The 27877-nt window shown below is 41.3% G+C and overlaps 2 protein-coding genes across 3 annotated transcripts in view; one reads left to right on the plus strand and one right to left on the minus strand.

Moving 5' to 3' along the window:
• DNAJC5B (DnaJ heat shock protein family (Hsp40) member C5 beta) overlaps positions 1-1943 on the minus strand; it is a 30132-nt gene extending 28189 nt beyond the window's left edge. The window contains exon 1 of the mRNA XM_028736835.2: positions 1924-1943. The gene's annotated coding sequence lies outside the window, so the exon portion shown is untranslated. The remainder of the gene's footprint in view (positions 1-1923) is intronic.
• An 8653-nt stretch (positions 1944-10596) lies between these two features.
• The window catches only part of PDE7A (phosphodiesterase 7A), a 51008-nt gene continuing 33727 nt past the window's right edge, over positions 10597-27877 (plus strand). The window contains exons 1-2 of one of the 2 annotated variants that reach the window (XM_077932966.1): positions 10597-11346; positions 23474-23534. In XM_077932966.1, coding sequence (XP_077789092.1) covers positions 11209-11346; positions 23474-23534 — 199 coding nt within the window. In that variant the 5' untranslated portion in view covers positions 10597-11208. The remainder of the gene's footprint in view (positions 11347-23473; positions 23535-27877) is intronic. The other variant, XM_077932967.1, reaches the window with a different exon arrangement.

Below are 27877 nucleotides of genomic sequence, written 5' to 3' on the forward strand. Positions count from 1 at the left end.
TGTTAAAAAGTATGAAGAGATCCTAGATCCACAGAAAAACTCACTGAGGAAATTCTAATGAAGCAGGTGTCTCCTCAGCATTCAAGTTATCTTTTATTGCAAGGTATTTCTTGTTATGACTCCATTAACCAATAAAGCTAATCTAGGCACTGGCCTGTTTCCAAGGAAAATAGCTTATCCATGACAGATAAATACAATGCAGTTACAGAATCATAAAGATACAGATGTCTAATATTTAGTCCATGGTTTGGCACATTATGTGGTCTTGAATTTCTTATTTAATCACTAGAAGCAAAGACAATGATTCAGATACACGTACTGAAAAACTGAAAAACTTCAGCAGTGAAGTGCTAGAAGCAATGGTGCCAACTTGAATAAAATATTGGGGGGGGGCAGCCCAACATAATCAATAATATGATGCGGTGCGCACACACCCATTTGAATGGCAATGCCCATCAACTTGTGAGGGAGGGGAGCGAAGACCCCTCAGCCCCTAGAAGTTGGCTCCTATTCCTGGAATGCCTGTGTTTATAGGTAGAGTTTTACTATGGAAGTAACCCCCTTCTCCAAAACAGGCTTGTAGCCAGAAATATTGTTTTTTTAATATTTATTATTATTATTGTGGAAAAGGAACCTTAAGGAGGTAGTGCCATATTGCAGAGCAGCCAGAACATAAATACAAGCAGCCTTGTTTGTTTGAAGTTAAGTCTTGCTGGATCAGACAAAAGGCTTGTTCAGTCCAGCATCCTATTCTCATAGTGGCCAATGGGATGCCTATGGAAAACACTCAAAGAGCAGATTCACTTCAGTGTTCCACATGGTGGTCTAAATTGCCCTTAAAATTGATTTATGCCAGCACAAGGGAGCTCATTCATAGATGGTATTTAATACCAAGAAAATTAGCACAAAAACACCCAGAAACTTCACCAAGATGAGGCTGGTGAGGTACATACCAGTATATTCATATGTGGTGGGAGTATGACAAAATTGTGGTTGTCAGTTTTATGTAAGATTAGCAAAATTACTAAGCAGCAAATAGAAGTGACACCATAACTAGCTTTATTTAATATATTTCAAGGTAATAACTCAAATCTGCATGATAAAGAACTCATTAGTCATCTGCTATCAGTACCTAGAAATACTACAGCTAGAAAAATTTCTCAGGGGTTTAACTTTACTATGTATGCATCCCCACCAGATTGATGTCTGTGCTTGTGAGAAACCATTTACATGGCTGGATTGGTCTGCAAAGAGATGGCCAATAAAAATACATATAATGCAATAGGTAAAAATGACCCTAAAACGAAGGAGCTGTAATAACACCCATTCATATGCAACCAGGGCCTTCCTAAAATCTCTGTCTAAAAGCCTGTTGAAAAACGAAGATTTTAACACCTGCCCCTGAAAACCTGAGGGGTTGAAGTACAATGAGGTTTATTGGAAGGAAGTTTCAGAGTTGAAAGTCATGGAAGAGGAGCGTTCATGGTTCCCAGTAGTCTCATCTCTCAGCTAAATGCGGAGCCAAGAACTTAAGCCCAAGTAGAATGGATTGAGAAAATCAACTTTACAGATAAATGGTGGTGTACTAATTTTAATAATAATAAGAATAATAATAAACAACAACAACAACCAGTAATGCTCAGTGCTTGAGCAGCAACCATCTGATTACTATAATGAGTTATGTGTGGAGCTACCTTTGAAGATGGTTTGAAAGTTCCAATTAGTGAAGAACTGTGCTCCGAGAGTTCCAACCGGTTTATCTAAGTGGGGCTATATTACACTTATTCAGAAGGAATTATATTTACAGCATATTATATTAATTTCTGAGCCCAGTTCAAGGTGTTGTTGTTTGCCTTAAAAACAACAACGGTTGAGATGGTTGAGAATCTAAACATCTGATGGACCTCCTTCTCCCATACCAACCTGTGCATGTATTAAGATCTTCAGCTGAGACTTCCATCTGTTGGACAGGTATATCTGTAGAACATGAAGGAGAGCAATTTTAGCAATTTTCTAGTTTGGGAATACTCTCCCAAAGGAGTTAATGCCCCATCTGCACTATAAACAGTATATTTTCACTGAAAACAGTCAAAGCTTTCCCCAAAGAATATTGGGAACTATGGTTTGTTGAGGGTGCTGAGAGTTAGGCGACCCCTATTGCCCTTACAAAGCTATAATCAGCTTAATAATCAATCCCTCAAAAAAAAAAAATGATAGAATGATCTCGATACGAATCCAAGGCAGACCTTTTAACATCACAGTAATCCAAGTTTATGCACCAACTACTGGTGCTGAAGAAACTGAAATTGACCAATTCTATGAAGACTTACAACACCTTATAGAAGTGACACCAAAGAAGGATGTTCTTCTCATTATAGGGGATTGCAATGCTAAAGTAGGGAGGCAAGAAATAAAAGGAACAACTGACAAGTTTGGCCTTGGAGATCAAAACGAAGCAGGGCAAAGGCTAATAGAGTTCTGTCAAGAGAACAAGCTGGTCATCACAAACACGCTTTTCCAACAACACAAGAGACGACTCTACACATGGACATCACCAGATGGGCAGCATCGAAATCAGATTGATTATATTCTCTGCAGCCAAAGATGGAGAAGCTCTATACAGTCAGCAAAAACAAGACCTGGAGCTGACTGTGGCTCAGATCATCAGCTTCTTATAGCAAAATTCAAGCTTAAACTGAAGAAAGTAGGAAAAACCACTGGGCCAGTAAGATACAATCTAAGTCAAATCCCTTATGAATACACAGTGGAAGTGAGGAACAGGTTTAAGGATTTAGATTTGGTGGACAGAGTGCCTGAAGAACTATGGATGGAGGCTCGTAACATTGTACAGGAGGCAGCAACGAAAACCATCCCAATGAAAAGGAAATGCAAGAAAGCAAAGTGGCTGTCCAACGAGGCCTTACAAATAGCGGAGGAGAGAAGGCAAGCAAAATGCGAGGGAGATAGTGAAAGATACAGGAAATTGAATGCAGATTTCCAAAGAATAGCAAGGAGAGACAAGAAGGCCTTCTTAAACGAGCAATGCAAACAAATAGAGGAAAACAACAGAATGGGAAGAACCAGAGATCTGTTCAAGAAAATTGGAGATATGAAAGGAACATTTCGTACAAAGATTACCATAATAAAGGACAAAAGTGGTAAGGACCTAACAGAAGCAGAAGACATCAAGAAGAGGTGGCAAGAATACACAGAGGAATTATACCAGAAAGATATGGATGTCTCGTCCACCCCAGGTAGTGTGGTTGCTGACCTTGAGCCAGACATCCTGGAAAGTGAAGTCAAATGGGCCTTAGAAAGCACTGCAAATAACAAGGCCAGTGGAAGTGATGGTATTCCAGCTGAACTATTTAAAATTTTAAAAGATGATGCTGATAAGGTGCTACACTCAATATGCCAGCAAATTTGGAAAACTCAGCAGTGGCCAGAAGATTGGAGAAGATCAGTCTACATCCCAATCCCAAAGAAGGGCAGTGCCAAAGAATGCTCCAACTACCGCACAATTGCACTCATTTCACACGCTAGCAAGGTTATGCTTAAAATTCTACAAGAAAGGCTCAAGCAGTATGTGGATCGAGAACTCCCAGAAGTGCAAGCTGGATTTAGAAGAGGCAGAGGAACCAGAGACCAAATTGCAAACATGCGCTGAATTATGGAGAAAGCTAGAGAGTTCCAGAAAGACATCTACTTCTGCTTCATTGACTATGCAAAAGCCTTTGACTGTGTCGACCACAGCAAACTATGGCAAGTTCTTAAAGAAATGGGAGTGCCTGATCACCTCATCTGTCTCCTGAGAAATCTCTATGTGGGACAAGAAGCTACAGTTAGAACTGGATATGGAACAACTGATTGGTTCAAAATTGGGAAAGGAGTACGACAAGGCTGTATTTTGTCTCCCTGTTTATTTAATTTATATGCAGAATACATCATGCGAAAGGCTGGGCTGGATGAATCCCAAGCTGGAATTAAGATTGCCGGAAGAAATATCAACAACCTCAGATATGCAGATGACACAACCTTGATGGCAGAAAGTGAGGAGGAATTAAAGAACCTTTTAATGAGGGTGAAAGAGGAGAGCGCAAAATATGGTCTGAAGCTCAACATCAAAAAAACAAAGATCATGGCCACTGGTCCCATCACCTCCTGGCAAATAGAAGGGGAAGAAATGGAGGCAGTGAGAGATTTTACTTTCTTGGGCTCCATGATCACTGCAGATGGTGACAGCAGCCACGAAATTAAAAGACGCCTGCTTCTTGGGAGAAGGACAATGACAGGCCTAGACAGCATCTTGAGAAGTAGAGACGTCACCTTGCCAACAAAGGTCCGTATAGTTAAAGCCATGGTTTTCCCAGTAGTGATGTATCGAAGTGAGAGCTGGACCATAAAGAAGGCTGATCGCCGAAGAATTGATGCTTTTGAATTATGGTGCTGGAGAAGACTCTTGAGAGTCCCATGGACTGCAAGAAGATCAAACGCATCCATTCTAAAGGAAATCAGCCCTGAGTGCTCACTGGAAGGACAGATCGTGAAGCTGAGGCTCCAGTACTATGGCCACCTGATGAGAAGAGAAGACTCCCTGGAGAAGACACTGATGCTGGGAAAGATGGAGGGCACACGGAGAAGGGGGCGACAGAGGACAAGATGGTTGGATAGTGTTTTCGAGGTTACCAGCATGAGTTTGACCAAACTGCGGGAGGTAGTGGAGGACAGAGGTGCCTGGCGTGCTCTGGTCCATGGGGTCACGAAGAGTCGGACACGACTAAACGACTAAACAACAACAACAACAACAACAACAACAACAACAATCAATCCCTCTTCCCAGAGAATTGTGTTGTAGTCCAACAACATCTGGAGGGTCACAGGTTCCTCATCGCTGACCTAGCCCAGGCAGGCTGAAATCTGGCCGTAAATCTGAATTGGCCTCTTTACATCATCTCCAGTGCCTAGCACTCCTCTGGTGTCAAATAAATGCTAAATACCAACAGTAAATGGAAGCATACTGTTGCCCCAATTAACTGTATCTCTTCCCTTCCAACTTACAAATGATCTGATTCAGGCTTTAAGATATCTATTATTTCTAAGAGGGTTACAATTCAAATGGTTTATTAGAGTGCAGATCAAGAAAAATGAACAGCAGTGAAAACTGCTCATGTAGAAAATAAGGAGGTTTTAAGACAAGGCTATAACAAAGAGGGCGCTTAAAAAAATTGTTATCTGTTAGCTTTTGAGTAAGAGTTAAAAGCTTGGTAAGCAACTTTTCTTGACAGGCATTACTATATAACCCACATTTAAGCTGTCTTTAAAACACTGTTTCAAAGCAAATTGAAAGTAGACACCTTGTTTGCTGTGACAACATTGTTTTCATATAAAAGCTGCGGGGTTGGAATTTGAGCCATACATTTCGACCACTCAGATTTTATGTGTTTTCTAAACCTGGCTGCTAGTCAAACATTAGGTGAAACAAATTTTCTGACCACTCTTAAAGAGAAGAGAATTCCTAAGATACATATTTAGAAGAAAAGGACTTTGAAAATATGATACAGTTGTACCTCAGGTTACATACGCTTCAGGTTACATACACTTCAGAGGTTACAGACTCCGCTAATGCAGAAATATTACCTCGGGTTAAGAACTTTGCTTCAGGATGAGAACAGAAATCGTGCTCTGGCGGTGCGGCAGCATTGGGAGGCCCCATTAGCTAAAGTGGTGCTTCAGGCTAAGAACAGTTTCAGGTTAAGAACAGACCTCCGGAACAAATTAAGTACTTAACCCGAGGTACCACTGTACAGATTTAACAGAGCAATCATTCTGGTTGGATCTAGACACATCAAAGAGGTGTTTCAGTTAAACGCGTTGCAAACTTTGTATGAAAAATAGGGTTAGGAAAAATGGAACTCCATAGCGCCATCTGGTGTCACAGTGTCATAATGCATATGCAACACATATAAAGCGCTTTTTCTTTGCCAATGTAGCTGAGTTCACATTCAGAGTTGTGCTGGTAAAGGCAGGCAGAGTTACCTCTCTAGAGTTCACATGGCATCCAAGCAGTACCTTGGGAGGTGGTGAGAACTGAGTCTTCTTATATTTTTTCTAACTTGGTATAGATTCCTGGTGAGTTTTCTGGGAAACCAATGAAATGAAGGGGTTTAGTGTCTGGGATGGTCTGCAGTCCTCCAGTGTGTTGCCCATAACCCACCCATGACTATCCTATTTTAGTGATCCAACTGGACAACTTAGCCAGCACAGCCATCCTGCAGCATGTGGAGGCATTTCCACAGATGTGTGGTTGGTAGAGGTGGAAGATTTGCACTGCCAATGGCATTGGGAGCCTTCCTCTCATCCTAATTGCTATGGCTCATTTGTACCAGGTATTCCAATGGATAAGACAGCCCAGAAAGTTCCAACTGGGCAACTTGCTCCAACAAAGGCTGGAGGTAAGCCTGGAAATGAACCTGAGGCCTTGAGTCACTTCACCCAGTCTACCTTTCCCAAGCTCCTCTTCCTTGGTTTGAAGGCTGTGGCTCTTATAACACCAATCTATAACACCCATATTTTGTTGGGAGCCGTCCAGAGTGGCTGGGGAAACCCAGCCAGATGGGCAGGGTATAAAAAATTATTTATTATCTATATTATTATAACCTTCTGGCCCACAGGCAAGCTTGTCTGAGCCTTTCTGCGGCCTCTTGCCTGACACGTTTTCTGTGCTGCTAGGCAGGTGTGGTAGAATGGGAAGTATTTGATTCCTCTAAGTCAAACTTGGGGGTGGCATGTGCAAGGGTCCTGGATTAGGCTCTGCAGGTTCCAGACTGTTAGCCTCAGGTTCTGTGGGCTCCAAACCATCAGTCTTTGGGCTCTGTTGACTCAAAAATACCAGTGCCAAGAGCCTGACCTGATTCTCCAGTTGGTGGTACAGTCACCTCAGACTTGTCTTGCTTATTCTCTTTTGACTCTGAGCTCAATACCATGATACAAATGCTCCTCACTTGGCAAACCTCTGAGTATGGTTTTGCACTATTAGTCAAATAGTAAATTCCTGTATCGTGGGAAACACCTCTTATTTGCACTCTGCTTGCAGTTTCTGTAAAATTAATTAGCTGAAAATAAGAGTTCTAATTGCACTTTTAAAAGGTTGCTAATTAATTTTAGTAAAGAACAAGATTTCATTTCATATAAATGATGCTACCTCCATTGTGAAATGTGAACCACATTCTAAAATGTTTTGAACCAAAATTGTAATAGCCACTCACAATTAGCATGTTATTTTAAATATTAGACTTGCACACAGTGAGATGTCATTTACTCCCCACAGTTGTACATGCGTTGCATGGGTTTTGCACTCATGTGCAAATTAAACTCATCCAATAAACACTACAAGCATTGTAGTAAATTAAAACAAATATTATTGTTTGAAAATAAGAACTTTGAAATGTATTCAGCTTCTGATTTTTCTAGGCTTGTATCATAATGTAGTGTAGACGTTGGCAATGTGCTCACACAGGCTTGTCTGTACAGCTGCGTGTGAAGTAATGGATAGAAGAATGTAAGTTGCCACAAACTGGTGTGGACATCAGGGAACGAGCCTGCTTTACACTTTATGCATTGTAGGTTTACCTGTGGGCTCTCAGCATCCTCAACAAACCATAGTTTACTGTGTGTTTGCCTATATTTGCATTCCCATTTAGTGTCTCGGGCCCAAACAGAAAAACACCTGCTTTCTCTTTCTACATTGTTCTTTGCTGAACCCAACAAATCCCATGGCTTTCAGTATCACCCATATGGCCATGATTTTGAGATGATGTAGAGATATCAGACAGAGAGCTATAGCAAAGGGTCAAATGTCAAATTTGCATAATAATTAACCATACTGTTGACCAGGTAGACATAGATGGCTTTATTTTTATTCCTCCATCTCCTTTGCTTTTAATCCCTTACCAGATAATATTACTTTGCTCTACACAAATGTGAAAAACGGTGAAAAATATTCATTCTCTGGTAATCATCTCCTTGATACCTTCCTAACCCTATGAGGCTCTGGTAACAGGTGCATCCCAGCCTGGAGAATTCATATCATAAATCACAAATATTACCTGATAGTATCAATACTGTGACCTATCAGTTTACCCATCAATTTTTGCTACAGGGCTAGAGTTCTATATGTCATAGCAAGTGTAAGGTGACAAGCAGAGACAAGCTGAGAAGAGGAAACAAAAGAGGGTGGAGAAAGAGGCGCAGTAAGCTGAGGAAATATTTTCCTTTATCACGGTGCTCTCAAATTTCAAAGAAAAATGATCAGAAACTCTGTTTTCTCTCTCCTTCTCATACTTCCACACCTTCCATTGTGCAATCTTGGATCTTGCATTATACTCCACCTGCATATTTGCTTTGGCAGCAGGAGCAGGAAGTGGCTAGAGTTCAATGGGTTTGGTGCTTTTGGTGTTTTCAATTGTTTATGTTTCTTCTGGGAATTCTCCCCCTCCCTTTACATATATAATGTTATAGTCTGGCACGTGGGGTTTGTTTGGAGGGATGTTATTACATCAGTTCAGTTGCCCTTTAAACACACGTATAATAATATGGGAGCTATTTCAGCATGATGCAATCTATGTGGTCAGGGTTGTTTTTGAGGGTCTTTTCTGCAGTATTGTCATCCAGAATTGCCAGCAGGGAAGCTTCCAATTCAGTGTGAAAGGCCCATGTGATTGGCCCTTGGATTCAGTAATTCCTCTATATAAATAAAAAACCATGACTACACTACATCATTTGGAGAATAATTATGGTTCCTCAACTACTGGATGGGAATACCTTCTTATATGAATCACAATTCCCCTTTAGGAAGAATGTTGCTTTTTTGATAGTTTTCAAGCGATGGCAAAATTGCATATCTCCAACAAGTTGTGTTCTGGCTCCCACTCTTTTAAACTTTTATATTAATGACTTGCTGCCATAATTAGGCAATGAAAAATAATTAGGAACAGAAGGATCTCAGTCTTGACGTATGCCGATGATTTAGTGCTCCTCTCTTTCCCAATTGGGCCTCAAAATCTATTTGAGGTATTCAGCACATACTGTAATCAAGTCTATCTATAAAATACTCTCAAGGTCAATATTATGATTTGGGGCAAACATAGTCCTAGGTATAAATGGTGCTCAAATCAGCAAGCTATAGAATAAACTTACTTGTTTAGATACCTAGTGTACTCTTTAGTGAAACCCTCTCTTGGAAGTGTCATATATGTGATGTATACACTGCTGGAGTCTAAGAAGGTAACTTGGGTATCTGAAGAAGTGTGCATGCACACAAAAGCTCATACCAATAACAAACTTAGTTGGTCTCTAAGGTGCTACTGGAAGGATTTTTTTAATTTTGTTTTGTCTACGGCAGACCAACACGGCTACCTACCTGTAACTAGAACTGGGGGAAATGAGTGAGTTCTTAGGCATTAGGGATGTCTTAAGTGTACCAGTGATTAAGAGCCAACACCATGCCAGGAGTGCTAGAGTTTCTTCCCAGAAGACTTACATTGTACTATACAAAGCTGTACACAAGACTAATTATTTACAGTACTTATAATTATATCCAGATTTTCTTCTTTCATGGAACCCATGGCGGCATTCATGTGGTTCTCAAGACAGTCCCAGACTAGACCCAGCCCTGCTTAGCTTCAGCAAGGCTGTGGTTTCATGTGCTTTCTTCACACATACCCTGCAACCTATCATTTTTGAGAGCTGAAGCAGTATGATAAGAGCCATTGTTTTCCATAGCTTACAACACAATTCTTTTCTCATGCTAATCCTTTTTGGGCGAACAGGTTTTGTAGGTAATTGAAGCACTACAAAAACATGCAAACAAAGGCGAGAGTGCAATGAAAGTGAGCAATTGTCAACAATGACTCTTATCATGTCACCTTGAGTCCTTCATCTCCTGCCATCTCGCAGAGAACGGGCTAGAAATTGACAAGGCAGTTGCAGGATAGGTTGAGGGGAGAGGGAAGAAGGCAAGTGGAGCTGGAGCCACATTGCAAAGCGAGGCAGAGGTTGCCTAGGGCGGGCTGAGCCTGAGAAGTGTGGTTTTGAGTGCCGCTGCTGCTGCACTAGCGGCAGCAGCAAACAAAAGAGCCGAGTGCCACATGAATCCCTTCAAAATGTAACTCAATTTATGTGAGATTCTGTAGGTAAGATAATTAAAACAGGGGCGAGGAGGGGGAAGGAAAAGTCGGTTGGATGTTGCGGCCATCAAGTCTGCATTCAGCCAGAACATCAGTAGAGATTTTCTCCTCACGAGGTGCTGGAGAACGAAGTAGATCGAAGCTGAAGAGATATAAGGGGCCTCTAGGGAAAGAAAAAGAAGATCCTATATGCTGAGCAGGGAAACAGAAACGATTGTTAAGAAAGCACCCGCCCTCCCTTTACTCTCCCTTAGCAAAAGCAACGGGGGGGGGGGGGTAAGCCAGGCAGGAGGAATGACGTCAGGACGCACAAGCTCCGTCGGCGTCCCCGCTGCGCATAGGCGCGCCGACACACAGCCTGCCCGCCCGGCCGCCCGCCCGCCCTGGCTGGTGCTTCCCTGGGCGCGTGCGCTCGCCTTCGCTTGGGGCTTGCGCCTGACTGCGGGCGCGGGAGAGGCAAAGGCGGCCTCTCGCTCCTGCACGCGCAGCTGCTCTCCCCCCCCCCCTCCCGCTGACGCTTCCGTCGCCTCCACCACAGCTGCGGCATCACCAACCGCCACTACCTGGCCCCTCCCCTCGCGCGGGGCCGCGCCTCGTGCCGGACAATAGCGGCGCTGCCGCAGCCGAGTTGTGTCTCACCCAAATCAGCCCGCCGCCGTCGCCGCAGCCACCCGGGCCCGCTCGCCGGCACCCATGAGCGGCGGCACGCGGCCGTCCCGGCTGCGGAGCTGACCGGGGGACTCGAGACGGGACTTGCCGCGGCTGCTGCTGCTTCTCCTCCTCCTCCCTCCTCGGCACTTGCTTCCCCCTCAGCCTTCCCTAGGGCTGCGTCGGCGGGCGCGGAGCGGGGTGGGCCGGGGTGCGGGGAAAGCCCCCTCAGCGCCGCTTCTCCTTTGACCGACCCGTTCCCGGCGCGTGGGGCAGGTGAGGGCGGCGGGCCTGGCCTCGCTTCGCTCCGGGAGCCTGGCCTGGCTTTTGTGGGCGCTCCAGAAGACGAAGCGGCGGCGGCGGCGCCTCCGTTTCAATGGAAGTATGTTACCAGCTGCCGGTGCTGCCTCTGGACAGGCCGGTCCCGCAGCATGTCCTCAGCCGCAGAGGAGCCATCAGCTTCAGCTCCAGCTCCGCGCTCTTCGGCTGCCCCAACCCCAGGCAGCTCTCTCAGGTGAGGCGGCCTCGAAACACCCCATTCCCCTCGCACTTCTCCCTTCCCCTGCAGAAATGGGGTGCTGGGGTTGGTGGAGGAGTCCGTGGAATTGGGGAGTTTGCAAAGCACACGAGATCAGACGCAAATATGCCGAAGAGGCGCTTGCCTCTGCGGAATACGCTCTTTGCTCTCTGTCGGTCAAGTTTTGTCATTTGTAATTCTGGGTAGAAATGCACTCCAGACTACATAGCGATGCCTTTGAGGTGCTTCACTGTACATTTATATTGTCCTGCTTTTGTTGACACGTTTCTTCAAGGAAAGCTAGGGTAGCTTCTGCTTTTATGGTTGTCTTCTATTAAATGTTCCTGGGCTAAATAATACTGCTGAGAATCTAGAGGGGGAGCTAACAGCTGGCTATTGACAATACACTTGCATTTTTATTTTGCAAGACAGCTGTAGTGACATCTTTTAAAGACTTTTTTTTTTACCCTTCATGTCAGAGTAGTTATAAAACTTACACAGGGTGTGATTCACAGTGACGTAGCGTGGGTTGTCAGCACCCAGGGCAAGGCAAGTAATTTGCGCCCCCTAACCCGTGGAGCCAGGTAGGGGCAGAGAGCTGCGAGTGTGAGCGCCCCCCCCAGATGTTGCGCCCGTTGTGGCCGGCCCCCCCTGCACCCCCCACGCTATGCCACTGGTGATTCAGTCAAGGTTTTAGAGGGAGAATTAGTTGTTTACATTTGACTGGATTGTGCCCAGTCTCTTAAATGTTTTGTGAAATATTGGATTCCTTCCCTAACACCATATGGACTAATGTATATAATGTTCTTCCCTTATCAACCACTGAAAGCTTTTAGATAGAACTGTCCTAGATTTGCAGTGGTTTCTTAAAAAAACTCCATGTTGTCTGTGCAGTTCACATTGATGTATCCCATTGTGATTATAACAGTAACAAATTTATCCATAATAAATGTAGGTAGGCGGTGGAGTGTGGAAAAATAGATCTTGTTGCCATTTTTGGCTCTCTTCTCTTCAAATGTTTTCAGAATTCATTTGCCAATCTGTTGTTGCCCCGATGCAGTCTGCTGAGATTTCCCTGCAAATGATAACAAATCTCTGAACTTTAAAGCATCTGCCCAGAATTAGATATAATGTACTTGTTTTATTGTCTGATTTGTGAGTATTCTCAAATAGCATAATCCCATGTAAGTTTACTCAGAAGTAATCGAGTTTTATTTCTTTATTTGTAAAACTATATACTGCAATAGAATATTGTACAACAGCTACAAAGGTCTGTGGTTATAAACAGTACAGTGGGGCTTACTTCAAAGAGGTGGGTATACGATTGAGGTCTAAACTGAGTATTTTCTAAACTTATTTAGGCTTCAGTTTTATACCCACTACCCTGGAAAATAGGCCCCATTGAACTCATGCTGAGGTGATATGTATAAAATTGAACTGTTGGTTATCTAGTGGCGGAAATCAATCAATCAATCAATCGATTGACTGATTGATTGATTGTATACCACCCTTCATCCAAGGATCACACAAAATGCATAATAACAAAAACAAACACATTTAAAAGGTCATGGAATTTTGTCCTGTCTTTGACATATGTGTTTAAATCTCTTATTAAGAGAAGAGGAAGTCATCTAATGTTTTGCCTCTTCCTCTGGTGCATAATAATAGCACCTCAGAGTTTGTTATAGAATATGTTTGTTAGGGAATATTCATTTTAATAGAGAGAACATACATAGTTGGCCCAATGTTTTAAGTGCTAGCATATAGGAATACAGTGGTACCTTGGGTTAAGAACTTAATTCGTTCCAGAGGTCTGTTCTTAACCTGAAACTGTTCTTAACCTGAAGCACCACTTTAGCTAATGGGGCCTCCTGCTGCCGCTGTGCCGCCGGAGCACGATTTCTGTTCTCATCCTGAAGCAAAGTTCTTAACCCGAGGTACTATTTCTGGGTTAGCGAGTCTGTAACCTGAAGCGTATGTAACCCGAGGTACCACTGTACTTTTTGAACATTGCCTTAAGAGTAGAATGAAAAGTATGCAACATCTAGTTATTTAGAAGAAGTACAGATTTTGTTTGGTGGAGATTCTCTTATTGGGAACTACATGTTATGCATTAACACTTAACTGTCCTGGGGTCTTTGTAAAGAAAATTAGCTTTAAGGTTGAACGGTGAAACTGTGTGGGAAGAGGGTGGTTACTTCTTTTCCTGTCTGCCATTTTTCTTTGCTAATCCCCCCACAACAGGATGCAGGTAGACATTCAGAGGTATTAGCCTCGGTTGCAACATCTGCAAATAGTATGGTGTTAGCGCTTCAATGAGAACATGAAAATGTCCTGTTCTAGCTCTAGTCTAAAATAATTCATATGCTGTGTTTTACTCCTAAAAAGGGTTCACGTAAGAATTCAGGAAAAGTTAAATTAAATACCTCTCAGTTCCTGCCACAGGAAGTGATATGCTCATGGATCTCCTTGTCTGGATTGTGGGGTGTGTGTGTGTGCTGGCACTAGTACATTAGCCCTAAGTGCTTTGACGCTTTGAACATGTTTGCATGTACAGGCATATCTCAGAGATATTGCAGGTTTAGTTCCAGACCACCACAATAAAGCAAACATTGCAATAAAGTGGATCACTATTATTTTGTGTTTCTCCCTGTGTATAAAAGGTATTTTAGGCTATACTGTAATCTGTTAAGCCAGGCCCTCCTGGCTGCAGGGGTGAGAAGGGAAAACATCGTTCCAGCCCTAGCCAGCTCTGCTCCTGTGGCATAGCTGGGGGGCGGGGAGGGCCTAGCCAGCTTTTTTGCCCTGAGTGAAGCCTCTGGAGGGTTCACCATTTAAGCTTCCAGCCTCTGTGTGTGTGTGTATGCAAATGCATGTGGGGTGTGTGTGACAAACTGGGTCTTTGACCCAGGTGAAATAAAGCCTAGTTTTGCTCCTGCCAGTGGCCAGAAGAGGGGCAGCGGGGTGTGTGCGTGCATGCATGTGTGTGTGTGTGTGTGTGTGTGTGTGCTTTCTTCCCCTGAGAGTGGCCAGGCTGCCTGCAGCTTCACCCACATCCTAGCACAGAGCAATATATGAGCACAATAAAATGAGGTATGCCTGTATACACATTTTTCTGAAGGCTAGTGAAACCTACTTTGAAGTTTAGGCCTGAGGTTCATAGTATTGCTTGACTCTGATGTTTTTAGCTGAAGCTGCTATCCCTATTAGCTTTTAATATATATATGTATGTCTGTTTAGTTTTGGGGTATAGTATTTAACACAAGCAAGTTGGCTGACATCAGCTAACTTTGTTACAAGTTAGTCAATTTTCTGTGTACTAAATGTTATTTCTGCCTTGGTCCAGGTATCTATTACATAAAAGCAAAAGTCCTTCAAATGTCTTTTGTTTAACAGTTTTAACTATTGTAGTGTGAATTGAATGCCTTGTTATTACCAGTGAAAGCCTTAAGCTGAAATGCTGACTTAGAATTCCCCTGAATAACTTCACTGAAGGAGTAGGGTGAGATCTTTTATTTTACAAGTCAGGCAAACCTCTTTGCCACATAATTTTTATTGTTATGAAGTCCCCTTCTCAGTTTAGACCTTAAACTTTAAAGACTGTAGTTTGTCATTTGCATCACAAGAAGTGTTCTCCATAAACAGCCAGTTTGAGAGCCTGAAATAGAGATAAAAGTATTGCATTCAGAATCTTTTTCCATTTATGCTACCCAAAACAGAAGAACGTACCAATAGATTCTGATGAACCTTTTGTAACTTGTTTTACAATGACAAATCAGTTCTAGTAACCAATCAGGTTTAAACAACGTGCAATATTCAGGAGGGTTCATAAATAGTTCTACTATTGTGTTTATTGTACATATGCTGGTCTTGGATGGTGTAGCAGGGCAAGGTCTTATCTTTAAAAGAAAGCATACTTTTAGACACATTGTGCTAGTGTGGTTAGAATCTTCTTCAAGAGCACTTTCAGCCCCCTCACAGCTGTATCAAAACAAAAGTGAAATACCATATTTTTCCGTGTATAACACCCCCCCCCCCCCCCGTATATAAGACACCCTCTATTTTTGGGGACTCGAAATTAAGAAAATGGGGGGAGATTGCCCCTGTGTATAAGACTACCCCCCTTTAACACTATTTTAAAGTAAAAAAAACCCTAGTCTTATGCACGGAAAAGTATGGTAATATTAGCAGACAAAAAAGGCAGAGCTTTCCCCACAGTCACTCTGTTTTTAAAGTCACAGTTCCTTTGATAGGCAATATGCAAACACAGGGTAGATGGATTTCTTTGAACTCAAGCAGGCAATGAGATTGGATCAGTTGAAATAACGTTGATAATATCTCGGTTCCTTGACTGTACTGTTGTGTTCTATTGTCAGCTAATCTGCACGTCTTGACTGTTTCTGTTTTATAGGGATAATGACATCTTTGGGTTCCTTTCCTTCTGTGTTTCAGAAGTAACCTGTGCTTTCACATGTTCCGTGGTAATGGATAAAAGTAGCTGTCAAATGTTATAGAAGCTTAAACTTCCTTCTGCACTGAAGCTTTGCAGGTTTGGGGTTGTTGTTTTTTTGCTCCCCTAAATTTTATACAACAGTATTTTTCCACCCTGGCCATTTTGAAGTTCTGATGCAGGGAACATTTGCAGCCATTTAAGTTTGTACTTTGGGCTGTTAATATTATGCCTGTGGGTAACCTTGGTCTGAGTGTGAGAAGTTTTGTGACCGATCAGCACCACTATGCTGCTTTAATAGTTTATTTTTGCAGTGATAACTAGGGAGTCTGAAGTTGAGGCTTCAGTAGATAAACATGCTTACTAAATTTTCAAGATGAATTGTACTACAGTTTCATACTGAACCACTGTATTTGAGTCTAACCAATAATTTTGGCAGGCTTTTTCTTGAATGATAAATTGTGGCAGGTTTGGTGGTGGTGTTTTGTTAAAGACAACAATAAGGAGACAGTGGGTTAATTAGTGTGTTTAAGTTAGCAGTGGATTAGTGTTGAAATATTTTGTATATTCTTAATGTTGAGGAGCATTCTAAGGTCAGATAGTAGAGAAAATAAGCAGATATAACCTTCTGCCTCTTCGTTTGATCTGGCTTCATAGTCTGATTGTGTGTTAGTGAAACATTAGACCACCTAGTTTTAGAAAGCGTGCAAGCTTTTAAATTGCATGTTCTTAATCAAGCTCGGGGTATTTAGAGAGGGAATGAATCTTGTATGTGGAAGCTGATAAGTGATTACTTTTTCTAAATTCTTGATTAGAATTTAGATTGAAGTTGATGAGAGTAGGCTATATCAAATGATGTTTGTCTTGTGCAGTAGTAGTATTTTTCTGAAATTTTTAGTAGCTACCTCATAGACTTGCACACTGTTTGTTCTCCCATGAACATTTCATCTTCCATCCTGGCCCTGGGAAAGGTGGATGTGGTTTGCCCTAAAGAGCCTGGCAGGCCTAATTACACCCATGTGCCAGAGGTTCCCCACAACTGAGCTAGAGCTAATTATGGTTAACATGAGGGTAAATGTAACCTTACATCATGGTTAATGTAGGGAATGTAGGATGGAATTTGTGTGGAAACAAGGAAGATTGAAGGGAGAGAAGTTTGTGTGGCTCTACATTTTTGATCTTCAAAGAATGAAAGCTGAAGAAAGGTTGGTCTCAGCTGTAGCTCCTCCCATTTGCTTCAAACCTGCAACCTGTTTCCACAACATTTTTGAAAACTGCTCCCAAAATACCGTACTTTGCTCTATACAAGTACAGTAGTACCTCTGGTTAGGTAACCCTCTGGTTACGTAAACTTCAGGATGCGAAAGCGGAAAACCTGGAAGTATTTGATTGGTTTTGCCACGTGCGCATGCGCAGTGGAAACCTCGGGATCCGACCGGACCTCTGGAACGGATCCCGTCTGCAACCGGAGGTATCACTGTAATGAGGCATTCCAAATGTCACTAAATTTTTGATACAGTCTTTGCAAATAATAAATGGAATTCTGATACTGAGCTGCTAGCGAATTGCAACTAATTGACTAGAATAGTTCGTTCTTCCTGGGTTGCACAATTTTACTGCTGCCCTGTGCACAATACTTAACTTATGCACACAGTCCTTTGGTAGTTATTGCTGATTAGTTTCCAGAATCATCAACACTTCTATCAGTGCAGATGAGCTAGGCTTAATTTGGACAAATCAGGAACCCTCTATTTTCTGAACCCTCTATTTTCCATACTGGCTGCTGCCAGTATGGAAGGTGTCCTGTGAACTGTAAGCACACTGTAAACGTTTTGGTTTATTTATTTTACAAAATTTATATACTGCTTGATCATAGTAAAATCTCTAAGCAGTTTACAAGAAATATTAAAATTATTTTTTTATTGTCAGCAGTGAAAAAGATTAAAATGTGCCAGCAATTATGTGTCTGGATAAAGGTAAAGGGACCCCTGACCATTAGTTCCAGTTGCGGACGACTCTGGGGTTGCGGCGCTCATCTCGCTTTATTGGCCGAGGGAGCCGGCGTACAGCTTCTGGGTCATGTGGCCAGCATGACTAAGCCGCTTCTGGCGAACCAGATCCCTGAGTAGAGGTGCTATATGCTGACAGGGTCATACTTACTGTGCCAGCACTATTGCAGCAGTGTTCTGCACTAACTAGAGTTTCCATGTCAAGTGCAAGAGACGATCTACACAGAGTGCATTATATTAATGCAGTCTTGAGTCCCCAGTGCCTGAACTGCTGTGGTCAGGCTCTCCTAGCTCAGGGATCTTTGAAATTGTTGTACCGTAACAACTTGTAAAAGGCACTTCTAGCCATGGAGGCTACCTGGGCCTCCAGGAATGGGTAATATTATTGAAAATTATATTATTATTTAATAATGTTTAGTGTGCTTCAAAAATATTGTTGATGGTTTGAAAAAACAGTTTGACTCCACATTTAGGTGATCAGCTCAGTTTGTATTCTGGCCATATAACAGCATTGATAAACAATGGGTACAAAAATATTAACTTGAAGTAGTCCTTATTGGCTTCCTTGATAACCTATAAATGGTTATTTATATTTTTACACATTTCTTCTGAGAAAGTATTTCAGTTCTTAGCATAAACATTTAGCTGCTTGAATAACTAGGAACCCATAATTTTTTCAGACGTGTTACAATACTGTTGTTGCCCAAATCAGGTTATACACTACACCCACAGCCTGCTTCCTGATACGATACTGATTCCGATATTTTTTTTATCTAAGTGGTAGGAGATTAGATTAGCAGGATTCTTAAGAAACGTTTTCCAGTTGGTCAGAGTTAAGTGTTGTAACAGGGGGAACGCATATGTGGATTGGGAAAGTTATTTCTCCATTGACAGTTGCCTCCATCCAGGCAAAGATGGAGGAACTTTTTCCTAAGTTTGATACACTCATAAAGAGAGGTTACTTTCTCTATCTCCCCCGTACCCTGCAGCAAGAGTAAAACTTGCAGCAATCAATAGGAAGATCACATGTTTCTTGTTGATCCCAACCAATCACATGCCTGTAAGCTTTCCATCAATATCCTCTGATATTCTTAATAGAACCAACACCCCCTCCTTTGCCATTAATTATCCAGTATCAATTATCTCCTTAAGAGTCCCTCACAAAGTTCTGTAGATGCAGACCTCAGTAGGCAGTTGTACCTCTTGTAGATATTGCCTGTGAAAGCCATTATCATTTTAGAGGATATGTAATTTTTTGAGGTAGTGACATAGTGTATTCATTAGAACACTAGACTTCTGGGAAATATTATAACAATTACAGAGCATTATTTGTCTCATTAGAGATAACTTATTAATGAACCAGTACTGTACTTTGATAGGATTGGAATCTGTGCCGCCTTTCCCAAATGATTCAAAACATGAATTTTTAAAGCAGATTTTTTAGATGGCTTTTACAGGCATCTCTTACATTCGTTTAAAAGGAAAAGTGGATAATTCCTGTTAATGTATAAAAACAGCATGTAGCCTTTAAAATTATATGGCATTAGAATAGAATTAAAATATGATATTCTAATCGAACCTTAAATTCTTTTAATAGTAATATAAAAAATTACACCATAAATAACAGCTTGGAGCCAAAGATCCTGCTGAGCATGGATCATATAGATTTTGTGTTTGTGTGTTTGTGTTGCTAATCTCCTCCCCCCCACCTCTGCTCTTGAAATTATTCGAATCTGCAGGATATTGTTGTGTGGGTGGGGTGCAGACAGGAAAATTTGGTGACTCTTCCCATTGTGAATGGATGTACCATTTGAGTAAGATTCTTCTTGTTTTCGGAAGTAGTGGGATATTGTGCTGAAATATGTATAATAATAATAATAACAACAACAAACAGAATAAAACTTCAAACATTAAAAACTTCCCTAAACAGGGCTGCCTTCAGATGTCTTCTAAAAGTTGGATAGTTGTTTATTTCCTTGACATCCCTTGACATCTGATGAGAGGGCGTTCCACAGGACAGGCGCCACTACCGAGAAGGCCCTTTGCCTGGTTCCCTGTAATCTCACTTCTCGCAGTGAGGGAACTGCCAGAAGGCCCTCGGTGCTGGACCTCAGTGTCTCAGCTGAATGATGGGGGTGGAGACACTCCTTCAGATATACCGGGCTGAGGCCGTTTAATAAAAACAGTGGAAGCTGGAACATTTGTGCTTTCATTTTGTACTAGTGCAGATAGCACTCTGTTTGAAGCAATTTAGTTTAAACAAATTAAAGACTAGATATATGTTGCTTGTAATCAAATCCCGGTGTTCAAAAAAAATGCCCAGTATTGCAAATACTTATGTCTGTATTTTCTAAGCTAGTGTTGAGTAATCTGTGGGCCTCTTATTATTATACTCTACTTTTCACATAACCTGGGTCTCAAAGTTGCCTAATTGTCTAGTTGCTATTCCTGACTCTTGGTCATGCTTTGCATTACAGTCATACCTCGAGTTGAATGTGCTTCGGGTTGAGCGCGTTCGAGTTGTGCTCCGCGGCAACCCGGAAGTAACAGAGCACGTTACTTCTGGGTTTCGCCACTTGCGCATGCGCAGACGCTCAAAGTGACGTCACGCACATGCGCGGAAGTGGCGGCACGTGTCTTAATGCAGGCATACAGAGGTGAGCAAAGACAGTAGTGCTGCTGTCCAGGCTAGCCAACCTAGCGCTCTTTAGATGTTGTTGGATTCCATGTCACATCAGTCTCAGCCAGCAAGGCCAATAGTCGGGAATAGTTGGAGTTGTACTTCAACAACATCTAGAGGACACTAGGTTGGCTTCTTCAGATCTAGAAACACAACTATGTCACAGTTTAAGTTTTGTGAAGCTGGGACACAAATCTTGGTGAACTTGGCCAGCATCTTACTAATATAGCCAAAGAGATGGACTTTGGGGAAATACGGAAAACAGTTAAAGAGATGTAGCTGTAGCCACAGACATGTACAATGGTCCCAAGGAATGGGGAGAAGGAAGCAGGAGCCAAGGGAAAGAGAGAGGATAGAAAGCAGTTGGCTTAGAGAAATGCCAGGTTACTAGTACAGTGGTACCTTGGGTTACATACGCTTCAAGTTACAGACTCCGCTAACCCATAAATATTACCTTGGGTTAAGAACTTTGCTTCAGGATGAGAACAGAAATTGTGCAGCAGGGATGCAGCGGCAGCAGGAGGCCCCATTAGCTGAAGTGGTGCTTCAGGTTAAGAACAGTTTCAGGTTAAGAACAGACCTCCAGAACGAATTAAGTTCTTAACCCGAGGTACCACTGTACAGTATATTTTAAAGATGCTTATTTATGATTGGTTCTTAGCTAAGAATGGGACTTTCCTATAACATGGAGTTTGATTCCATATTTGTGTCATCTTTGCTGGAAAGCTCTGGTACATATGCCTACTTCAGCACCACAACGGGAATTTAGACACAGGTGTTCAGGTACAGGCAGATTCAAATCCAGGAGGTCCTTTAGGTAACCTGCTTTAGGGTAAGGGCTATAATGGTAATCACAAGCACTTTAAATTGGCACAGTTTAGTGGCATATTACAGTGATAAGCGTTTTGCGTATAGAGCAGGTTAATAGTGCTCTAGTGCAATCTCCTTATACAATCATTGCTGTTAGTCGTGAGCCCATCCTGTATATGCCGGATGGACTTCACTATTGTGGGCTTGGGAGGAAGAAAGCTTCCTATACACATTTGGAGGTCACTCTTCCATAGCTAGCAGTAGGAGACTTGAATGTACATAGCACTCCGGTTTTTAAAGAGGGGCTTTAAAGTAAACCTTTAATTAAAATCTAGACTCAAGCTTTAGTTCTGTCATGCCAGCATTCTTTTTATATAAGCTCACTGGGAAAAAATGACTAAAACGAATACTTATTCTTTATATGTGGAAAATGGTTACCAAGAGAACAGGTGAGAATGGATGATGATTGTCATTCAGCTAATTCTCTGCATGTAAAATGCAAATTAATGTCTTGCATTCACTACATGAATAACTGTAGTAGGATTACATTCCTAGTGTTTAAAGGTCTCTTTGGGTGATGTAGACTTTAATTTTCTCCAACCATTAACCATAGTTAAGGGATTATTATTACTTATATTCTACTTTCCCATACAAAATAGTTCAAAGCAGTTCAGAAGGACAGAGGTTGTAAAGATTGGGTTCTGTGTGAACTTGCACAATAGAACACTGACCTCTCCCTCTTGCTGTAGCCATGGTTAACGGCTACATCAGTGCTGACATTAACTGTAATTGACTAACAAGTGTATGGGTAACCATGTTAGTGTCCTATAGATGGGAGGTAGGTTGGGAGAAGTATGCTTCAAGTATCTAGCATGGATAACTGACTAGCTCTGGTAAAAAGCACTCCTAATTAGCACTGCCACTGGAACCTCTGCAAACAGTGCCAGCCAAAAGTAACCCTATACAGTGGTACCTTGGGTTACAGACACCTCAGGTTACAAATTCAGCTAACCCGGAAGTAGTACCTTGGGTTGAGAACTTTGCCCCAGGATGAGAACAGAAATTGCGTGGCAGTGGCGCGATGGCAGCAGGAGGCCCCATTAGCGAAAACATTCCTCAGGTTAAGAACGGACCTCCAGAACGAATTAAGTTTGTAACCCGAGGTACCACTGTACTACAGTCGTTCCCAATTAGCTAAGTACTGCAGACCCCCTATTTTTAAAAAGCCAAGCCATGGACCCCCTACTTTTGAAAATTTTGATAGTTTTCTTCAGGTGAATGGTGCCACAGACCTCCTGGGGTCCGCGGATTACCAATCTGGAACTACTGCCATACTGCAAACTTGATCAAACTTGATCAAAGAGAGTGGACTCTGTCCAAAGCAGGCTAAACCTCAATTTCTTTTATTACCAGTACAGTCATACCTTAGTACTTGAACGGAATCCATTCTGGAAATCTGTTCAACTTCCAAAAATGTTTGAAAACCAAGGCGCAGCTTCTGCTTGGCTGCAGGAGCTTACTGCACTCAGTTGGCAGCTGTGTAAGGTACGTCAGATGTTCAGGTTCCAAATAATGTTCGCAAACTGGAACACTACTGGGTTTGCGGCGTTTGGGTGTCAAAACGTTCAAGTTGCAAGTCGTTCGAGAACCAAGGTACAACTGTAGTTATACAGATAGTAATGAAAGCATCAAACAGCACTTCAGATAGATTTGTTTGGGATCCTGGTAGCATGCTGCTAATCACTGAAACAATATATTTTTTAAAGTGACTATAACCAATTTTAAATTCTTATAGCAAAATATTTGGTCCTCCATCTTCATCAGTTGCACTGATAAAGCAAATAGTGAATAAGATATAAATATCTCACTATCACTATCTCACATCTTTTAGAGCATAACAACTATGTGATCACATTCTAGAAACATATCAGTGGTTAAAAACATAAGAATCCAGAAGCATAAGTAAGCACTAAGTCTCAAGAACCAGCAGTCTAAAAACATACTTAAAGAAAGGCAGATTGGAGCAAATAAGCCTCTAACCATGATTAAGGTGTGTGTGGGGGTGGCGGTGGGATCGTGCAGTCTGCTGACCCACTCCTTTAAACATGATTAATGGAGGTAAACCATCCAAAGCCTAATTTCAGAAATAATTATTTTTCTGTTTTTTGTTTCCAGAGACGTGGGGCAATATCCTATGACAGTTCTGATCAAACTGCATTGTACATTCGCATGCTAGGTAAGTGTGGTTGTTTGTTTCAACACCCAGATGTATGTATATACGTGTGGCTGTCTGCTGTTAATTAGATGGTGTACACTACTGCATTTTAAAACCTTTCTGGCTTTTATTCCTCCCTCTTCAGCTTTTCACAACGTGTGTTGCTGTTGCTTGCTGTTTGGCTCTAAGTATTTCAATATTGTTTAGCACAAATTTCACACATTCGGGCACTGAGCAAATGCATAAGGTAAAGGGTATCACAAAATAGGAGATCACAGGCTCCCCAGCAATGCAGATTTAACAGAGAAGCGATGAAGGCATTGGGGTGGGTGCAAATATTAGAGAAAATTTTATATTTCAACATTTCATATTGCACATTTTATGTATTAAGGCTGATATATTTGAGTAGTAACAACCTTTGCTTGCTTTAAAGGTTAGTTCTTGTAGCCGTGTTTCTTATTTCAAATGCACAAGGAGACTAGCAGAAACTTGGCACATATGAGATTAAGAATTTGTTTTCTTAAAGTTGAACTTGAATGACTCATCCAAGCAAATATTTGTATAGGAAAGTTTCAGCTTAAACTGTAAACTGAATATTGTTATGTGATAGCAATCTTGAAATAGCACAATGGTGACTGATGGGAAATGGATGAGTGGGAGGAGTTTCAATTAAAAACATTTAAATTGCTTGCTATAAATATTAAGTAAACGTTGGAGAAAATTCCAGCATAATATGTAATCAGTGTTTTGTGCCTCTTAAAAAAACAAAACAAAAAAGCAACAATTTTTGCTTAGGTCGTTGGCTTATTTATGTTTGGCAGGGACTTGTTAATAGGATTTTAGCTTTGAGATCATTGGATCATGAAGTTGCTATTGCTGAACTGTTAAATTTCCTAACAGTAGTAGAAATTGATGTCCATCAGTAAGTTACACATTTGTTACCTGTATATTATTGTAGCCTTTCTGAGCATCTCTCATTTTAATCATTCTCACAAGTAGAATAATATGTCCATTTGTGTCCATGCATTTATCTTTGTCACTCTTTGCGCTTTACAGTCCAGCCTTGGAAAATTAGCTGCTCTTTCCAGGACTCCATATGGGATACCTTCATCAGACATAGCTAGTTTTCAGCTGCACTGCAGCCATTGGTGTTTCTGCTCATTCTCCTTTTAAAAGGAATGTAATTGTTGGTGCCTATGCTTCCATGGATCTCCTGGTGTTTACATTTGTGGAGTCAGCTTTTCCTTACCATTCAATGTAAACCAGTTAGCTTCTACTTGGATTATTATATACTCTTTCACAGAGTTATTTTGAGCTATTTGGATAAAATTCAGTAGCCTTATGTACTATTAATTAAATATGTACATGTAATATCAATGAGTATCAGATCTTTAGCACTAATAGTCATTTACTATCTTTTAATTTTGAAGTTAAAGTTTATGGAGATAAATCACATTATAAAGGGGGGATTAAACCATTCCATAGTCATTATATATTATATGATACAAGGGAAAATTATGGATTTTCTTAGACAGAGACTAACATCAAATCCAGTTATTTTATTAACAGAATTATATATCATTATTTTATGATATTTTATTGGGGCTACACTATGAATTACACAAAAGTTTGAAGGGGCAGCAACATTGGTTTAGCTTGCTGATAACCCCCTTGTGTATTGCGATGTATGCAAAGGGATCTTTAGCCCACCAACTTCCTTCTGTGTGAGCTGAAGGGTGGTCCTTAAGTCAGAGTAGATCCACTGAAAGCAAATCTTTTCTGAGTATGATTTGGTTGGATGTCCCTGTTAAGAGTTTTCTCCCAGAACTTCTGTTTTGTGTCTGAGTTTAGATATAGTCAAATAGAGGTTTAAACTCATATGCAGAAGAGCTCTACCAAAGCCTCTGTTGCTGCTCACAGTGGCAAAGAGGCTGTTTAAATAGCCCCATAGGAGTAAGTTTTTAGTGCTTAATAAAAGGGGGCCTTGGGATTTGGGGCTGGGCTGGGCTCATATAGCTTCAAGGGAATGAGCTTGCAGGTCACCAGTTGCCTACTCCAATTATAATTGACTTAGGTGTTCTATTTTGTGATGGTACTGATGTTTGAAAGTCATTTAAAAAACTTTTCCTTTCCATCCAGACTACATAGCCCATGAGGGGATTGTTAATTGTGTGGCAAAAGCAACTTTCCTTGTTCTACTTATCTTTAGTGACTGTGGAGGTATATTGCACAGCAGCCTATTTAATTTATATGTGTCAGGAGATAACATAGAAAGTTTTAAACTGTATTGTGGAATTGTTTGTACCCTGCCCTGGAGCTTATGATAAAGGGTGGGTAATAAATTGCAACTAAATAAATAGAGATAGTTTATATACTCCAGTTTAACTAAGGATTTGTTCAGTCAGAATTCTTTCTCAAAGTTATACTAACAGTGAAATCAGAAATGGGTCATAGGGCTTGCCTGACTCTTCCACTTCTGTGTTAACTGGGAGAGCCTGTATCAGTTGGACTATGCAGTCTCTAGTTCAGAGAAACAGAGAAGTTAATCTGAAACCAGTGTATAATAGAGAATCTATTGGTCCAAAATGCCGATGAAATTTTGATAAATAACTTGGGGGCAACTGTAGATTTTAAAAAACGCAGACTAAATGCAAATGCTATTCTATGAAATACCTAGATAACTCTCGTAAAAACATTGGCGTTCAAAGCAGGTAGAATGAGGAAAGAACATAATGCAAGTCATAACTGCTATAAATGCATAACTGCATAACTGTCTATAATCTTGGAGAATTCTTGGACAACAGGTGAGGTCCCTGCAGATTGGAGATAGGCAAATGTTGTCCCCATCTTTTTAAATATAATTTTTATTAACAATTTCTTAGTTTACAAAAACATGTGCATTGTCTCTTTGGGTAGCGGGGGGTGGGGTGGGGAGACCCAGGTACCAACCAGTGGTGAGCTTGACATTGATACCAGGAAAGTTTGTAGAACAGATAATGAAACAGTTGGTCTGTGAGCACTTAGAAAAGGATGTTGTGATTACCAAGATCCAGCATGGGTTTCTCAAAAACAAGTCATGCCATTTCTTGTTTTGATAGCATTCCAAGCTGGGTGGATCAGGGGAATGTTGTGGACATAGTGTATCTTGATTTCAGTTAGGCATTTGACAAAGCCCCTCATGGTATTCTTGTGGAGAAGCTGGTAAAATGTGGATTGGACAAGGTAACTGTTAGGTGGATTTGTAGCTGGTTGACAGACTGAAACCAAAGAGTGATCACTAATAGTTCCTTGTCATCCTGGGGAAAAAAGGGACAAATGGGGTGCTATTCAACAGTGGAAGAAACTCCCATGAGAGGTGGTGGACTCTCCTTCCTTAGAGGTTTGATGGTCATGTGTCATGTATGATGTAGCTGAGATTCATGCATTGAGGGGTTGGACTAGCTGACCCTCTGGGTCCCTTCCAACTCTAAAATTCTATGATAATGTATTGTTATATTGATCAATTATAAAAGATAAGTGCAAGTTAATGGTCTTCAATCTATCCACTTTGAATGCTGACTCATTTTTTAAAAAAGATATCTAACATATCATAGAATGGCATTGTTAAATACTGATTTTATTCTGCATTTGTTGGTGTTCAGTCTCTCACACATTTATTGCATGATTGGATAATCTGTATAGATCCTTCTTTGGAGTCCAGTTTGCTTCCATTCTCTTTCAGTTTTTGATGCTGCTGTCCTTCTGTTTTTTGGATCTATAGTATAGCCATTATGATTAAATTTTATTTATCACTACATGTGCAAGTTGAGGAGTAAGTATTGTCTGAAGAAGTCCTAAGTAAGCCCTTACGTCTAAATTTTATTTAGTCAATAATCTGTTGTGGAATAAATGTAATTTGTGAATGCTTTAAAAGAAATACATACCTTACGCTATATCTAACAGTTGATAGCTACTCAGTTGCAGTTTAATTATTTTTCACAGGACATAATCCCTGGTATAAGTAAACAAATGGGCACATGCTACTTTAAGCCAGTGTTTCCCAACCTTTTTTGGGCAAAGGCACACTTGTTTGATGAAAAAAATCTCGAGGCACACCACCATTACAGCCCCGTGACGTCAGCGCGCAGCGTCACGCCGGGAGGGACGCACGAAAGTGTAACTTTCAATTTTTTCCCCTCCCCCTTGCCGGGGAACCTCCAAGCTTTAGGGGTGGGGGGGGGGGAGGAGGCAGCAAAGCGAGGGACTGAGGGACTCCTCCAAAGACAAGGGTTGGGGAAGAAGAGAAAGTTATAGTTGTTTTAAAAAAGTGATAATTTCATTGTTCTGTTTTTTTGTAAACCGCTTTGAAGGGTTCCTTCTCGGCA

Source organism: Podarcis muralis, chromosome 8, assembly GCF_964188315.1.
Source record: "Podarcis muralis chromosome 8, rPodMur119.hap1.1, whole genome shotgun sequence".
Taxonomy (NCBI): Eukaryota; Metazoa; Chordata; class Lepidosauria; order Squamata; family Lacertidae; genus Podarcis; species Podarcis muralis.